Source organism: Erpetoichthys calabaricus, chromosome 9 (assembly GCF_900747795.2).
Source record: "Erpetoichthys calabaricus chromosome 9, fErpCal1.3, whole genome shotgun sequence".
Lineage (NCBI taxonomy): Eukaryota > Metazoa > Chordata > Cladistia > Polypteriformes > Polypteridae > Erpetoichthys > Erpetoichthys calabaricus.
Window position 1 is genome coordinate 32,274,811 of NC_041402.2, and position 18,368 is coordinate 32,293,178.

At 40.5% G+C, this 18,368-nt stretch overlaps 1 protein-coding gene across 4 annotated transcripts in view; it reads left to right on the top strand.

Moving 5' to 3' along the window:
- kcnt1a (potassium sodium-activated channel subfamily T member 1a) overlaps nucleotides 1-18,368 on the top strand; it is a 225,710-nt gene that overhangs the window by 144,765 nt on the left and 62,577 nt on the right. For all 4 annotated transcript variants that reach the window (XM_051931758.1, XM_051931760.1, XM_051931759.1 and 1 more), the window contains exons 20-21: nucleotides 9,427-9,532; nucleotides 13,193-13,365. In XM_051931758.1, coding sequence (XP_051787718.1) covers nucleotides 9,427-9,532; nucleotides 13,193-13,365 — 279 coding nt within the window. The remainder of the gene's footprint in view (nucleotides 1-9,426; nucleotides 9,533-13,192; nucleotides 13,366-18,368) is intronic.

The window sequence follows — 18,368 nt, forward strand, 5'->3', positions numbered from 1 at the left end:
CAGACACCCTGCGGAGGAAACTCATTTCAGCCGCTTGTATTCGCGATCTCGTTCTTTCGGTCACTACCCATAGCTCATGACCATAGGTGAGGGTAGGAACATAGATCGACTGGTAAATTGAGAGCTTCGCCTTGCGGCTCAGCTCCTTTTTCACCACGACAGACCGATGCAATGCCCGCATTACTGCGGATGCCGCACCGATCCGCCTGTCGATCTCACGCTCCATTCTTCCCTCTCTCGTGAACAAGACCCCGAGATACTTGAACTCCTCCACTTGGGGCAGGATCTCGCTACCAACCCTGAGAGGGCACTCCACCCTTTTCCGGCTGAGGACCATGGTCTCGGATTTGGAGGTGCTGATTCTCATCCCAGCCGCTTCACACTCGGCTGCGAACCGATCCAGAGAGAGCTGAAGATCACGGCCTGATGAAGCAAACAGGACAACATCATCTGCAAAAAGCAGTGACCCAATCCTGAGCCCACCAAACCAGACCCCCTCAACACCCTGGCTGCGCCTAGAAATTCTGTCCATAAAAGTTATGAACAGAATCGGTGACAAAGGGCAGCCCTGGCGGAGTCCAACTCTCACTGGAAACGGGTTCGACTTACTGCCGGCAATGCGGACCAAGCTCTGGCACCGATCGTACAGGGACTGAACAGCCCTTATCAGGGGGGCCGGTACCCCATACTCTCGGAGTACCCCCCACAGGATTCCCCGAGGGACACGGTCGAATGCCTTTTCTAAGTCCACAAAACACATGTAGACTGGTTGGGCAAACTCCCATGCACCCTCCAGGACCCTGCTAAGGGTATAGAGCTGGTTCACTGTTCCGCGACCAGGACGAAAACCACACTGTTCCTCCTGAATCCGAGGCTCGACTATCCGACGGACCCTCCTCTCCAGGACCCCTGAATAGACTTTTCCAGGGAGGCTGAGGAGTGTGATCCCTCTGTAGTTGGAACACACCCTCCGATCCCCCTTCTTAAAGAGGGGGACCACCACCCCGGTCTGCCAATCCAGAGGCACTGTCCCTGATGTCCATGCGATGTTGCAGAGGCGTGTCAACCAAGACAGTCCTACAACATCCAGAGCCTTGAGGAACTCCGGGCGTATCTCATCCACTCCCGGGGCCCTGCCACCAAGGAGTTTTTTGACCACCTCGGTGACCTCAGTCCCAGAGATGGGGGAGCCCACCTCTGAGTCCCCAGGCTCTGCTTCCTCATTGGAAGGCATGTTAATGGGATTGAGGAGGTCTTCGAAGTATTCCCCCCACCGACCCACAATGTCCCGAGTCGAGGTCAGCAGCGCACCATCCCCACCATATACAGTGTTGACACTGCACTGCTTCCCCTTCCTGAGACGCCGGATGGTGGACCAGAATCTCCTCGAAGCCGTCCGAAAGTCATTCTCCATGGCCTCCCCAAACTCCTCCCACGCCCGAGTTTTTGCCTCAGCAACCATCAAAGCCGCATTCCGCTTGGCCTGCCGGTACCTATCAGCTGCCTCCGGGGTCCCACAGGACAAAAGGGTCCTGTAGGACTCCTTCTTCAGCTTGACGGCATCCTTCACCGCCGGTGTCCACCAGCGGGTTCGGGGGATTGCCGCCACGACAGGCACCGACCACCTTACGGCCACAGCTCCGGTCAGCTGCCTCAACAATAGAGGCACGGAACATGGCCCATTCGGACTCAATGTCCCCCACCTCCCTCGGGATGTGGTCGAAGTTCTGCCGGAGGTGGGAGTTGAAGCTACTTCTGACAGGGGGCTCTGCCAGACGTTCCCAGCAGACCCTCACAACACGTTTGGGCCTACCACGCCTGACCGGCATCCTCCCCCACCATCGAAGCCAACTCACCACCAGGTGGTGATCAGTTGACAGCTCCGCCCCTCTCTTCACCCGAGTGTCCAAGACATGTGGCCGCAAGTCCGACGACACGACCACAAAGTCGATCATCGAACTGAGGCCTAGGGTGTCCTGGTGCCAAGTGCACATATGAACACCCCTATGCTTGAACATGGTGTTCGTTATGGACAATCCGTGACGAGCACAGAAGTCCAATAACAATATTGTTAATAACATATGCTTAACATTAAACAGGGCATACTAGGCAAAAACAAGACCCCATATATGGCAGTTCTACAAAGTGTCAAAGTGCTTACTGCTGCTGGGATGTGGTTCAGTGTACCAATAAGCATACCTTCTGACAGTAGACATTTAACATTACAGAACATTATCAGAAGTCTAGCAAGCTAGTGTCTAGTTTTATAAGTGGAACTGAAGATCCAATTAAGAGCAGTTTGGTTTTTGTTAAATGACTTTCTATTTAATATTTGTGAGTGAAGGTAATCACTAAAAAAACACAGCTGTGTCATGAGCTAGCAAATACTGCATTAGGGTTTTTGGCTGTGGATAGCCCTTTTCACAATTGTACCAGAAACTTTAAAGTCCTTCGGTTCTGTAGTTCTTCTGTCATGTTTATTCAGAATAGTATGTAGTATTTAGATAGATAGATAGATAGATAGATAGATAGATAGATAGATAGATAGATAGATAGATAGATAGATAGATAGATAGATACATACATACATACATACATACATACATACATACATACATACATACTTTATTAATCCCAAAGGGGAAATTCACATACTCCAGTAGCAGCATACTGATAAAAACAATATTAAATTTAAGAGTGATAACAATGCAGGTATAGCAGACAGTAACTTTGTAAAATGTTAACGTTTACCCCCCCGGGTGGAATTGAAGAGTCACATAATGTAGGGAAGGAACGATCTCCTCAGTCTGTCAGTGGAGCAGGACAGTGACAGCAGTCTCTCGCTGAAGCTGCTCCTCTGTCTGGAGATGATACTGTTCAGTTGGTTCTCCGTGATTGACAGGAGCCTGCTGAGCGCCCGTCGCTCTGCCACGGATGTCAAACTGTCCAGCTCCATGCCTACAATAGAGCCTGCCTTCCTCACCAGTGTGTCCAGGCATGAGACGTCCTTATAAAACTAGACTCTATCTTGCTAGATTTCTGATAATGTTTTGTAATGTTAACATATATAAAAGTTATTAAATAAACATTAAAATTGTAAAGAAGTTTGAAGCCCCAATTATGGAAGATACAGAAGAGTATAGAAGGTTGAAGAAGGCGTTTCTATCCAGTCAGAGAAAAGGCTTCCTTATGGCAAGTGATTTTTGTTACTACTGTTCTTCTAGGTTGAATAATTCTCAGCTGTGGAGGGAGCAGACAATTTGTCACTACTAGTGATAGTAACAACCTGCTGCCTGTGTCTCAATTAATTTAGATCCTGCAGGTTCAGTCACATTCTCTACAAAGTATTCATGCAACTGCATTTTTAAATATTAAAAGCAATTTGTTGTGGGATGGCTGACATAAGGGTGTATATAAAGGGCATTTTAGAGTTCAAAAAATTAAAAATGACCTGAGTGATGAGTCTTCTACTTACTCATTATAGTTCATCCTGAAAGTGTTGCTCATGGAAGGCACTAATGATAACAGTTAGAGACTTATTAGACTGCATGTGTTCTGTGTGTGCTCTGGCTGCATGCAGAAGAAGTCATAGTGAAGGACTTGTGCGTGTATACCAGCAGTATCACTGGTTTCTGTTTAGTCCTTGAGTTGCCACACCTAATAATTTAACTACTGTTTTGCCATGGTGGGTGTTTTTTTTTCTCCATCTTCAACGAGTAAGAGAAAGTGAGTTAGGCAAGACTATTCAGGTGAAAGAAATATTTTAGAGCAGAGTAAGAAAAAGGTCTAATGAAGAGGTAAAAAGGCCACTACTGCACCCTTAATGGCAATGTCAAAAACTTGGCTTCTGCACATCTGTGAGAGATTTTTCGAGCATTACAGGAACTCTATAGAGTGTGAAGACAGGGAATTTGAAAATATATAGATTCATTATACCAAGAAATTTTCTGTTTCAAAATCTGAAAAACGTATGTTATGGTATGTACTAGAATACTGGAACAAACATGAAATGTCATGATTTAATATGCTTTTTAAAAATTTCCTAATTATTGCACTGTAGTTTTTCATGTATAAAAACTAAACTTGGCGTAAAGCCACGCACATTTTAACCCACAGTATCTGAGTGTGAAATCACAGCTATACAGCAACTGATTGGAAAGCTCTACAGCAGATTGTGTCAAGAGCGGGGAGAATTATCGGGATACAGCTTCTAGCACACGCTGCCTCAGCCATGGGCACAGTCTATTTGAACTTTTCCCATTTGGCAAACTCTACAGAGCCTTTCCTGTATGGACCTCGCGGTACAGAAACAGTTTCATCCCAAGAGCTATAAATGCACTCAATCAGTCCATCAAGTGCTCTTGGTAGAACTGTTTGTACTTATTACTACAATTACCTCACTGTAAACTTGCATTACAATTGTAATATTGTACAACCTGATCCAGCTGATCGATCAAAGAGGAGGTAAAAATAAAAACAATTTATTTCCCATTGTATTACCATTTAAGAGTGGTTTCGGAGGAGCGACCATGTCTCCTTGGGGTGCATTTAGCCCCTGGTTTCACAATTGTGCATAGCGCTGGTTTGGGGAAGGGGTTGGCAAGCGAAGCAAGCAGGGGGAAAAGCCTCCTAGTAATTTTATAAATAATCTTTTTATCTAGTTTTAAAATTAATCTTCACAATGGACCTGTATCAAAGAAATTTTAAAAGACCAAGTAAATTCTGTTGTATGTTTTGATTTTGTCTACTTTACCAGTTGTCTGTTCAAAAATATCAAATAGCCTGGGTTTTCAGGAACTTCTCAGGAATCCTTGCTGGCTATCACGTAGCATATTCCATGCAAGTGTTCTTCTATTTTATCATTATAATTTAATCTTAAACTCTGGAAAAGTATGTATGTACTTCATTCACTATTTGCTACTTGTTCTCACTGATTTCTCCTTAAATATCTCTGAGGCTTCGTAAATTCTTTTACAGTTGTTTTTTTAGCTGTAGTTTACTGTAAAATTGACTTTTTTATCCCTTGCTGTAGTTTCTAGTATTCATACAGGTCTAATTCTTTTCTATTTTACTTTTAGAGTGAATTTTTTAGTCTTAAGTTTTTAATCTTTATTCACCCTTTCAGGCTTATTTCTTTTTAATTTTAAGAACTGCACAGTCCTCTAGTAGCTGACAACTCACATAATCACTTTTGTTTGTCAATTTAAAAATATGGACCACATAAGGGCTGCTGCCTGTTTCTCCCAAGTTTCCTGATCCCTTTCATTCTTGTACTTGTTAGAGGAACACCCTGTATTTTAGCATGCTGATAGTACTCTCATCTGCAGCAAAAAACATTGTCAATCCCTGGAAAGAGTTAAGTTCCATTTTGCAGGACTGTCATAAGATTGCTGGTCTTCATTGGAGAAAGAAGTTTAGAATGATTTTTTTTCAGTATATATATATTTTATTTATTTTTATTTATTATGTATATATATTTTTATTATAAATTGTTTTCAGTAGTGTGCTAATCCGTCTTGTGCCAGCACCACACTGCCATCTAGTGGCAATTTCATTTTGTTAAGTATCACACTGCTGTAATTAGATAGATAGATAGATAGATAGATAGATAGATAGATAGATAGATAGATAGATAGATAGATAGATAGATAGATAGATAGATAGATACACTTCACAATCTTTTGATAGGGGGCTTGCTTGTTTGTCAGATATATACAGTGAATTCTGAACTGGGTCACTCAGACCAAAGTGGTTTTATGAAGTCCTATCTTGATACAGACATGGTACATTATTTGTTGCAAATCTTTCACATTCTAGTGCGTTTTAGCTACCCAAGTTTTGTTTTCCCTAAACACATAGAAGGTACTTGACAGGATGAATTGGTTCAATTACTGAAAGTTAATGCCTTATATGGACTTTGGTTCTGTCTTTTTTAACACATTTAAGACTCTATATTTCTAACTAATGCTAAAATCTCCCTCATGTTATATGTATTTTAAAGAGCTAGATAGTGTGGTCATTTATCTTCACTTCTCTTGATTCTCTTGTTACAAAAATCTTGTGGTTGTGCTGTGCAGCTCAGACCATATAACTCCCAATATAGGTTACAGATATTTTTCAGAAAGTCTCCTTATATGATGATGATATTCTTTATTTTCTTGGTAATGATAATTGTACTTTTTTTGGGTAATGCCGTGTTGATTTTTCCCTATATCCTCAACTTGTTTAACCCCTATAAAAGTCTTTCCTAGCTAACTGACCCAAATCCAATCTTTCCCCATTGATTCCTTCTTGTTATCTTTCTTTATTTCCTTCTAACATTCCTTAGATAAGTCTTTCCAGATACCTAAGATACTTTCATTCTATAATCACACCATTTACGATCAATGTATAATCAGAACCATTTATTGTTGCTTTTTACCTGATGTATTTCTGTTTTTTATGTTGTGAATAGGTTTATCTCAAGAACAACAGTTAAAATTTGTTTGTATATGTTGGCCCACTTAAACTATTAACATTACTGCCATTGTTCAGGCTGTGTTGGTTTCCCTGTTTGTTGATGTTATGGTTTTTGAAACATATTCCAGGGAAGAAGATAGTGTTTGGACTAAAATATTCATCCTCACCATTTCTAAAGTACTTTCTTGACAACTTGGCTATTTGTACTTTACACAAAATGAGTTACCTGGATGGTGGTGTAGCTTTTTAGGGGAAGCAAAATTCATTCTGTGGCACCTACCTAACACATAATAATATAGATTTCAGAATGGAAAGGACAACACCAAGGCTTGGAGCAAAGTTTCATATTAAACTCGTTTCTAATTTGCAATTCTTAGCACAGAGGTTAAACTTACAGTAAGTAGAGGTGAAGAACACACACTATGAGAGGTATTTTCTGCAAAAATTAAAATTATAAAATGAAAATGAAATCTCTGTTTTGCAATTTAATTTTCAAAGTCTACCTGTAAGAATGCTGCAAAAATGTAAACGGAAATTCAATACCCCCATTTGCAATTTCATTTTCGGCCTGAACCACAATGAAGCTGCAAAAATGAGAAGTAAAACACATTTCCACTTTGCATTTTCATTTTCAAGTTCTCAACATGCAAATAGCACAGGTCAATGAGCGAAGCTTTGTACCTCGATTTCCCACAATTCTTTCAGTCTTTCATAACTGTAGAGCCACTTTGATCAATAGAATATTTCTCACTTTGACTGTGTTTTAATTCATGTGATTTTGATCATTTCACCCCCATACTACAAGCTTCACAGCAAAACCGTCTCACAAAATCCGAAGACCATGCATAATTGTAGTTCTGAAGTAATTAATGTGCAATTTAATTACAATATTTAACATGACAGAAATTAGCCTTTATTATGTCATAATTTATATTTATTATATTTTTGTAGTATTTTAGTGTAGCATCAGCACTGAATAATGCAATGGCTGGATTCCCTTCTCTTTACATGGCTCTTTTTGGAGGCTTGCTATCATTAAAGGGACGGCTTGCCTTTTGCTGCACTATGTTGAAAAGCCCGTGTGACTGTGCAGAGTTTAGAGGAGCTGTTGCTATTGATGATACAATGCCAGCTCAATCTTTGAGTGACTCATCCCATTTTGATGTAACTTGTCCTGCGCCGTTGCATAGCCCTCCCTTCAAAGTCACTGTCCCCAATGAGCACTTCCAGCTCCTTGCAACAGTGCACAAACTCGTTGAAACAGCTGAGGGGTCTTCTCTCCAGCTTCGGTCATTCAGCCGGTGTTGAGGGCTCATCAGCAGGGTTTGGGAGTGCTGTATTGTCGGATGGTGCAGCAGGGATGTTGCATGCTGCACTGGCAGGTGGCACAACTGGGATATTCAATGCTGTGCTGTTGTTCGGTGCAGATGATGTGTTCAACTCTGGTCAGCTGTAGGCAAGTAGGCGGACCTCCTAGAGTGGAGATGCAGATGTAACAGTTTCTTCTTTCTCGTTTACTAAACTGCCGCTGCAGACTGTGTTCCAGGTCTAGAGCTCAGCTTTGAGGCTCTCCCTTCACCGCCGCTTCACAATGCCTCTACAATCTGCCTTGTCCTTTGCATGTGCATTTTTACCATTGGCCCTGTTTATCACAGCTAACTTGGGTCAGTGGCAACTCGATCTGCCACATTTTTCCCCATTTCCATTACCCCGAAGTTCCACTGGTGTCCGTGCACCCAGAAAAATGGACCTTAGCAGATGGAGAAGCGGTGGTGGAGCTGCCCAGGTGCCAGTCTCAGCTGTCACCATCCCTATATTGCTGCTGCAAACGGCACTCCGGGTTACTCCAGTACCTTGGCCAAAGAGCCATCACAGTGCTCGGTGCCAACAGTACAATATAATACTACAAAAATGCAAAGCGTCCTGTTTCCACTTCAGTGTAAATAAATGTAAATTAGGATGTAATAAAGGCTAATTTCTGTCATGTTAAATATTGTAATTAAATAGCACATCAGTTTCTTCGGAACTATGATTATACGTGGTCTTTGCATTTTGCGAGATAGTTTTGCTGTGAAGTTCACAGTGCAAGGGTGAAAAGAGCAAAATCACATGAATTAAACACAGTTGAAGTGAAAAGTATTCTATCGATATCGATCGGTGTGGCTCTTTAGCTACGAAGGACAAAAAAAAAAAAATGTTGAAAACTGGCATACCCAGCCAATTGAACCTTGTCATTTGCATATTGAGAACTTGAAAATGCAAAGTGTAAAATGAAATTTCAATGATCAGCAGATGGCGCCAGTGCTTATTTGCATTTTACTTTTCATTTTTGCAGCTTCATTGCAGTTCAGGCTGAAAATGAAAGTGCAAATTGGGATTATTTCATTTTCATTTTTGCAGCTTTCTTGCGCACATACTTTGAAAATGAAATTGCAAAAGAGATTTTCATCTTTGCAGAAAATACCTCCCATACACACACACCTTGTTTGATCATGTTTTGGTTTTTGAGGAAGATAGTACTTTCTTGTGGCTGGACCACTGATAGAATAACTCTTTTTAGGTAATAGATGCTCTGAATGTGCCTATCAGAGCTGTTGAACAACACAAACTGCAGAGTAAGTACAACTATATACTTCCTCTGGGCAGTACCTGGGTAGGTTTCATTTTATGTACTTTATCTCTATACAGTTAAGTCTTGGGTACTGTGTTGTCATGGGGTGTTACTACAAGCTCTGCATTAGTCTCTAATTTAATTTACTGTATTTAGGCTGAGAATAACTACCTTGTGTTATGTTTCTCCGTAAACAGTGACATATTTGGAAGTAGGCCCAATTGGGGTGCTGTAATATTTAAGTGGCCCAGTTGTTGAATGTTCTTAATATTAATAGTACCAGGCCATAAAGAGCAGAGAAAAAAGAAAACAGATTTAGTTGAGAAAGTTGTTCACTTATTCTTTTACTTTTTCAGGTATGTTAAAGGATACCCTCCTAACTCTCCTTACATTGGTAGCTCACCCACCTTGTGCCACCTTCTTCCACAGAAAGCACCCTTCTGCTGTCTCAGGCTAGACAAGGTAAGTCCAATTATACTTGAGCATCCGCAGTTTGTCTGATGTGTGTATTTCATGGCAGGTAAATGACTAAGTCATTAAGAGCCACATTAGACAGATGACTAAAGCAAAGTAGTAAGTAATATAGAGAAAGGATGAAGGTAGAAAAAAACACAAAGCCCTAAATATCAGCTGGTTAGCCAAAGAAAATACAGTACCTAAGAACATAAGAGAGCCTGCTCTTTCACTATTTACATTCAGCTGTGTGACTGTACTAACTGCTCAGTTTGGCAACCACCAATTGCTTTTCAGTATATTTATCCTCAACTAAAGGATATTTCTAACAGATTCAACAGTGCATTGCTGCCCTTCACTGTGTCTGTGCAAGAATCTGTTGTGTATAATATTTCTTGTCCATGATTGCAATTATGGTAACATGAACAATTTGAAACATTTTTATAATACTCAAACATGGCCACTTCCCAAAAATGTAATAAACAGCCAGGAGTCATTTCATGTATATGATGATGCTGACCACACTTGAGGGCCACTCAAGTAGATCCACTTGCCTTTCACATGCAACTGACTGGTGAGGCAATCACAGTGTCACGTGCAGACAGCAGTGTCTAAACCAGGTAGACAGGTAACAACTGACTGCTGTACAGGTATATGTACAGACTAAAACTTTACATGGCTTTGAATATGGCATGGTAATGGGCATAATTCTAGTGTTAGTTTTAAGAACAGTAAAGCTACCGTGACTTTGATGTCACTGTCATGTGTAAGTGAAGAACATGCTACTACTAAAATCATATTCTGCCAACTGTGGCCCTGAGATTAAAAACAGAGACTGTTGACAAAAGGGCTAAATATAGCTGACATAGCTTGTGTAAAGTAATTTATGACCTAAAGTAGTCAAATAACTGGTACACTGAAAAATGGTAAGGAACAACTCATTGTATTTTGTCACGGATGTAGTGTAAAAGCCAATGACCCAGCTGAGTTGCACTCATACCTGTTAAAACATGATTGTGCAGTTGCAGTGGACTAAGCTCTTTCATGAATTGAAAAAACATTTTATATATTATGTATATATTGTAGTCACCAGGGCGCTCCAGCTTCACAAACACCCAGCACAGCACAGATTCGGATACAAGTGCATTAAAAGAGATTTTATTTGATGTGAAATGCTTCCTAGTAAACGTTTCCCACTCTTCAGCCACAAGTACAAGTAAATAGCAAGCTACACAGCAATGCTCTGTAATTGTCTTCTCTCTTTTTCTCTATCACTGCCTCCTTCACTCCTCCCAGCAAGCTTTGTACCAACTCTGGCTTCCTGAGATGAGGCAGGCAGCTTCTTTTATAGAAAATCTGGGAGTATTTCTGATGTCCCATAATCATGGCCAGAGAGCATTTCTGGGTTAGGCCCATGGAGCCCAATAGGGCTGAGTTAAAAAAAACTCCAGTTCCCATGATGCCCTCTGGGAATCCATGGAACTGCCGCAACCAGTCGGGGGCTGCCATCTAGCGTCCTGGGGGAGACAAAGCTCTGTGCAAACTGTCTTCCCCTGTCCTTTTACGCTATAGACGTCCTGGCAGGGTAAAGTTCCTGGGCGGCATCCTTCACCCTTCATATATATATATTATAATAAAAAAATCTTGGGTCGAGACGTGATTTTCTCAGAGACACTTTTAACGTCCCGCGAGACAAGAAAGTGAAACAAAAGGACAGCTGCTGTACAGAATTTTAAACGATTGAAGCATAGCTCAACATGCAGATCACACAGCACGGCACAAACAGCAGCAAGCCAGCTCAAGATCAAGCATAGAGGAGGTAAAAAAAATGTATTTGTTTCCCATTGTATCACCGTTTAAGAGGGGGTTTTGGAGGGGCAATCGCCCTCCTTAGCGTGCATTCAGCCCCCCTCTTCACAACACGAGAGGCAGAGATGCAAAGTGGCTGGCGCGTAGCGCGCCCCGGGGGTTAGGGGTTGGGGGGTTATAATTTATTCACTACAGCTTTATTACTGGCAAATATCAAGAAATAAAAAAAATGAATGCAAATGAATGAAATGAAAATAACTATCTTTAAATTGTATATCCGCTTAACCAAACCCGGGGATGGGAGAGCAAAGCGAGCAGGGGACGTCTGTGCGAATGGCGAATGTCTGCGCGTGGAAGTGTGTGTATCTGCCTGTCCAGCCTGGAAGTGCAAGGCTATAGCATGAAGCTCAAAGAAAGTGACTCTGTGGCCAAAGTGAAACCTCCGAGAAAAGAGAGAAACTCACTTAACCGCTAATACACAAGCGACACGTGCACATTGGCAAAACGAAACCTCTGAGGACAGAGAAACTCGCTTAGCCACTGATAGACAACGGAGGCGAGTACATCAGCAAAACAAAACCAAGCAGCAGTCCTACTGCTTGTGTTTTATTTTCGGCCCCGGGCGTGGTTAAATCTTTTGGCACAAAGTCGTAAGACGTGAGTTCTTGATATTTTTTAGTTTATAATTTAAAAACGGAATAAGAATCTGAAAATCTAATAACATCACATTAAAGTTCGATAAATTCTGAAAAGAATGATATCAAATATATATATGTAGGTTTTAAAATAAGCCGATTTAAAGCGTGACAAAAAAGTGCTTAAAGAAATATTTTTCTACATAAATAAATTTCCTTTGCTAATAAAATTGAAATCTGCTTTGCAGAATATTAAATTAGACAGGAATGGTACTCTGTATCCTCCAGAATACTGCCCTGTTCTGGACTTCATGTTCAATAAGGCAAACCACTACCCCTCATGTCCTTAAATGGTGTCTCTTCAGTTCAGTTTGTTTCTGCAAAGGTCAATCATTTCATATATTCAAAATAGATCTTTAAGAATCAATTGAAATAAATAATGAATTCTGAAATAATATTTTTGTTGGAAGTCCAGTGGCTTTAAACTGGGAAAGATGAAAAAGTTGCTACTATAAAATATAAAATACCACTTTCCTTATTTAGGATTCTCTTGTTACCTAAATGATCTGTTTATTTATTCTCATTGTGATAGACATTCCTTGACTGATCTCCATTAAATTACATGATGAGCACACAGTGGCAGAAAAAGTGGCACTTTTTTGTTCAGCTCTCTTCTGCGTTACCTGTTTCTTGATTAATTTCTTGCAAGGGCCCTGATTTCTGCCCAAGGTCAGGCTGCTAGTTTGTGTGGAGTCAATAAATTTCCTTGGTGATTTTGTGCGTTGTTACTGACTTACATCTTATCTCAGATTGCCTTTCATATTATGCTGCTAGCATGGTCTTCCAGTCCCTTTCCAAACATGTATTAGAATAGACAGGTTTGGAAAATCAAAGAATGAAAGAATTTGTTACTTTTTTAACAATAATAAAGATAATTTTTGGGCTTCAGTCAAATCTGTTTAGTAGTTTCTACTTTTTGTTGATTTCTCTGGTTTCTCAGGACTTGTTTCTTTGTTCTTAATGTCAAGCTTAGTCCAAGCACCTCATGGCCTATTTTATTACTGCTTTCATCCTTCTGCTTATACTAGATCTAATTTTTAACCTTATATTAGTTCATTGTGCTTTAAAATATTGTGTTTTAATGTTGTTCATGCTTTTAATTGTGTTCTTTCTGAAAATTGAATCACATTTTTTATTTTCATTGTTTTGTCTATTTTTTATTCAGGGTTGCAAGCATAACAGTTTTGAAGATGCCAAGGCTTATGGTTTTAAGAATAAACTCATAATTGTTTCAGCAGAGACTGCTGGAAATGGTCTGTACAACTTCATTGTGCCCCTGAGGGCCTACTACAGACCCAGAAAGGAGCTCAACCCCATTGTGCTTCTTCTGGATAACCCGTAAGTGGACTATTGTCTTTATTTCTGTGAAAATATCCTTTTGTCCATTGCTTATTATATTTAAAACGTTATGTTTATAGGAGACGTGTCTAGCACATCAAACAAAAAATCACATTCATGGCCTACGTTTTTAAATATTGCAATATTTTTAAAAGATTGACATAATTTGTTCACCAAACAAATATTATGAAAGAAAAATGTATGACATTTATTATAATGCATATGCAACATGCACTTTAAATTTGAATGTTGAAGTTATTCCAAAAGCAGCAGAAAATGGTTCTATATAGGATTTAATGCATAAGGTTTCAGCTGAATTTGTCATTAAACTGCTGTCATTTTGAACTTTTGAAAGGAGCTATTCACTGCCAGAGATCCCAAAGATTCATCAGATATTCCAATGAGAATATCTTTTATATCTTGATATATAAACTTGAGCGTACAGCTATTTTTTCAGTTTACATTTACAAGAAAACAATTACCATTTTTAAAAATGTATAAAAATATTTGATATATAAATGATACTGTATATATGTTTATATTTATATATTATATATTATGGAATATGACCCGGACACAGACAGGCAGACACGTTTAAATCACCCCACACACGTTTATTTTGGGTCTCCATTATACAATCCCATCAGTACTCACAAGCCCCAATACCCCACAGTCCAGGCCTTATCACAATGCCTTCTTTCTCTCTGTTTCTTCAGACCGCCTCCTTCCCTCCTTCAGCAACCTTGTCCTCTCTTCCACCCGACTCAAATCCATCTCTGAAGGGAGGCGGCCCCTTTAAATAAGCACCCGGATGTGCTCCAGGTGTGTTCCCGGCAATCTCCCACCGACACGTCCCAGTGTGGTGGAAGTGCCAGCTGTCTCCCCGGAAGCACTCCGGGTGTCCCTGTTCCTCTTCCCCCCAGCACTTCTTGGTGTGGTGGAAATGCTGCGGTCCAGGGTCCTCCAGGTATTGGGGTGCCTCTGGCGGTGACCACGGGCCCCTACAGGGTTGAGCTTCCCAGCTCTGTACCCGTGGTCCCCAGGGCAGTTGCCCCCTCGAGGTCTGGAGGAGGAATAAGCCCTCTTCCTGTCTTCCTGGGCGTCCAGGGTGAGTACCACCCCCATCCTGGCACCACAATATATAAAATATAGAATCAACATTGTATTCCAAATTTTATTAGGTTTCAATGTGGCTACTATTTGTATCTTTGTGAACATTCAAGTTCCCTCTTATACTGTAGACAGCTGAATTAGCTAATATTTTAGCTTTACCAATTTTTTAACATACTTATAAAGCACTTCTTTAAAGCTTTGTTTGCTTATTCAGAGTATGGCAAACTGACTAATGTGATAATAAATTCAATTAACATATACTGTAACTATTCCATCATAAACTGTCACATTCTAGTATCACCAAATTGAGGTTGTGTGCCACTTTGTTCATAAAGAGCACCAAATTATTTTTTTTTTCCCTTCTGTATTTTATACACTTTTGAAGCACATAAGAATCTGTCAGGTGCCATGTTTTTTTTTTGGTTCTGCACATATATTCGTATGATGTATGTAATTATATGAATTTTATAAACCCTTGGCACATGTTTTATAAAAATCTCTGCACACTAGGGAACATTCCTAAAGTCTTTAGACTAGTAAATATTATCTCATTGTATAAAAGAGGTGATCGGTCTGGCAGATCGGTAGCAATTATAGGTCGGTAAGCTTAACATGCATCACATGTAAACTAAATTATTAAGGAAAAGATTAAGCAACACATATCAAGAACAAGAGTATTAGTAAGTATTCAATATTGGTTCAGATGAGGAAGGTCCCATTTCACTAATATGCTGGAATTCTATTAGGAAGCAACAGAAGCATACAGTCTGAGAGGTGAGAATGGTTTATTTATTTTGATTTTCGGAAGGCTTTTATTAAGGTCTCACATGAAAGGTTGGTGAACAAACCAAAAGACGGGAAATCAGAACATATGAATGTGGGTACTAAATTTGTTCAAACTCAGGAAACAAAGGGTAATGATGAAGGAAACGTTTTCAAAATTAGGTGATGTTAGAAGTGGTGTCCCTCAGGAATTTGAATATACAACATACAGGGTCTGAAACTTCAAAGTACAACTTATGAGAAGGACCTAGGAGTCATAGTGGACTCATCACTATCTTCATCCAGTCAGTGTATAGAAGCAATCACGAAAAATAATAGGATGTTAGGTTATACGCATATCATAATGTGTGGAGTACAAGTCAAGAAAGGCTATGTTTAAGTTATAAAACACACTAGTGAGGCCTCACTTGGGGCCTCATGTGTAAACGGTGCGTATGCACAAAAATGTTGCGTACTCCCGTTTCCACGCTCAAATCGCGATGTGTAAAACCTAAACTTGGCGTAAAGCCACACACATTTTCACGCCAGCTAAATCTTTGGCATATGCAAGTTCTCCGTTCGGTTTTGCAAACTGTCGGCACCCAGCGTCAAAGCAGTACTTTTGTTCCAGTGTGGTTTTCCTTTGTTTTTTAGATCCACGTCCCTGACGTGGGTTTATCATATACACTGAAATTAACCGTATATTGTTTATTAGTTTATGGCATCTGATTGTAATTAACCTGTAACAATATAATGGTCCACGGAATAGCCAAACTATTCCAAATACCGTAGCTGCTTTAGTGTTGTTACTCTCAATGCACCTTCTTCTTCTTTCAGCTGCTCCCATTAGGGGTTGCCACAGCGGATCATCTTTTTCCATATTACTCTCACTGCACCACTTGGAGTATTTATTTCACTGTATCTGAGTATGGAATCACAGCTCTACAGCAGCTGATCGGATAGAGAATTATCGGTATACAGCATCAAGCACACACTGCTTCAGCCATGCTGTCCATTCAACTGCTCCCAGATGGCAAACTCTTCAGAGCCTTTCCTGTACTGACCTCGCGGCTCAGAAACAGTTTCATCCCAACAACTATAAATGCAATCAATCAGTCCATCAAGTGCTCCTTGTAGAACTGTTTTTACTTATAAGTACAATTACCTCACTGTAAACTTGCGATACAGTTTAACATTGCACAACCTGAGCCACTTTAGCACATATTTACATATGATGACAATATAATTTTTAAGATGAAATGCAGCAAAATATGTTTATTACATTATACAGATAAAATGTTAACATTTAAATAATCTATATTATTAATAATTAAACATGTGAGGACACAGTGTCGCAGTGCTAGCAACAAGCTGGCACCCCGTTCAGGGATTCTTCCTGCCTCGCGCTGTATTCTTGCTGAGGATGGCGCGACACTGGAAGGATAGATGGATAGAATAATTAAACATGTATGACAAACATATTTCAATGTTTCATAAAAGTTTTCAAGAATCGGCATTCTAAGCTTACAGATGGCTTGGCATCTATTACAGAGCTGATTGTGTGGCAATTGGTTACTTGGAGAAAGAAAAAGAAGGACTGGAATTGGAGATTAGTATGTTTTGAGAGAGACAGTACTGCTGCATTAAATTATTTCATCGAAGGTCGTGCACAGCGCAGCAAGCATCTTGCGTGAGGCAGGAACAATCTCTGGACGAGGCACCAGCTCGTCACTATCACTGCACCACCATGTTCCCATGTTTAATACATGCTTTAATTCCTTTCGTCATGAAAATATCAAGTATACAGTCATGGCCGAAATTATCGGCACCCCTGGAATTTTCCCAGAAAATGCACCATTTTATTTCAAGCATATGACGCTCATTTGAACTCACCTGTGGCAAGAAACAGGTGCTGGCAATATAGCAATCACACCTGAAGCCAGTTAAAATGGAGAAGAGTTGACTCAACCTTTCTGTTGTGTGTTTGAGTGTGCCACAGTAAGCATGGTGAACAGAAAGAAGAGCAGAGAATTGCCTGAGGACTTGAGAACAAAACTTGTGGAAAAATATCAACAATCTCAAGGCTACAAGTCCATTTCCAGAGATCTTCATGTTCCTTTGTCCACTGTGCGCAACATAATCAAGAAGTTCACAACACTAAATAGCTGGCACTGTAGTTAATCTCCCTGGACGTGGACGGAAGAGAAAAATTGATAAAAAACTGCAACGAAGGATAGTCTGAATGGTGGATAAACAACCCCAATCAACTTCAAAACATATTCAAGCTGTTCTGCAGACTCAGGGTGCAACAGTGTCAGCTTGAACTATCTGTCGACATCTGAACGAAATGAAACGCTATGGAAGGAGAGCCAGGAGGACCCCACTGCTGACACAGAAACATAAAAAAGCCAGACTGGAGTTTGCCAAAATGTACTTGAGGAAGCCAAAATCCTTCTGGGCAAATGTCTTATGGACAGATGAGACCAAGGTAGAGCTTTTTGGTAAAGCTCATCATTCTACTGTTTACAGAAAACGGAATGAGGCCTACGAAGAAAAGAACACAGTACCTACAGTCAAACATGGTGGAGGTTCTAGGATGTTTTGGGGATGTTTTGCTGCCTCTGGCACTGGATGCCTTGACTGTGTGCAAGGCATCATGAAATCTGAAGACTACCAAAAGATATTGGGGCACAATGTAGGGCCCAGTGTCAGAAAGCTGGGTCTGCGTCAGAGGTCATGGGTGTTCCAGCAGGACAATGACCCCAAACATACCTCTAAAAGCACTCAGAAATGGTTGAAAACAAAGAGCTGGAGAGTTCTGAAGTGGCCAGCAATGAGTCCGGATCTAAATTCGATTGAACACTTATGGAGAGATCTCAAAATTGCTGTTGGGACAAGGCTCCCTTCAAATCTGAGAAACCTTGAGCAGTTTGCAAAAGAAGAGTGGTCGAAAATTCCAGTTGAGAGGTGTAACAAGCTTGTTGATGGTAATAGGAATCGCTTGATTTCAGTTATTTTTTCCAAAGGGCGTGCAACCAAGTATTAAGTAGAGGGTGCCAATAATTTTGTCCAGCCCGGTTTTTGAGTTTTGTGTGAAGTGATGTCAGATTTGGCTTTTTTTCTGTTTT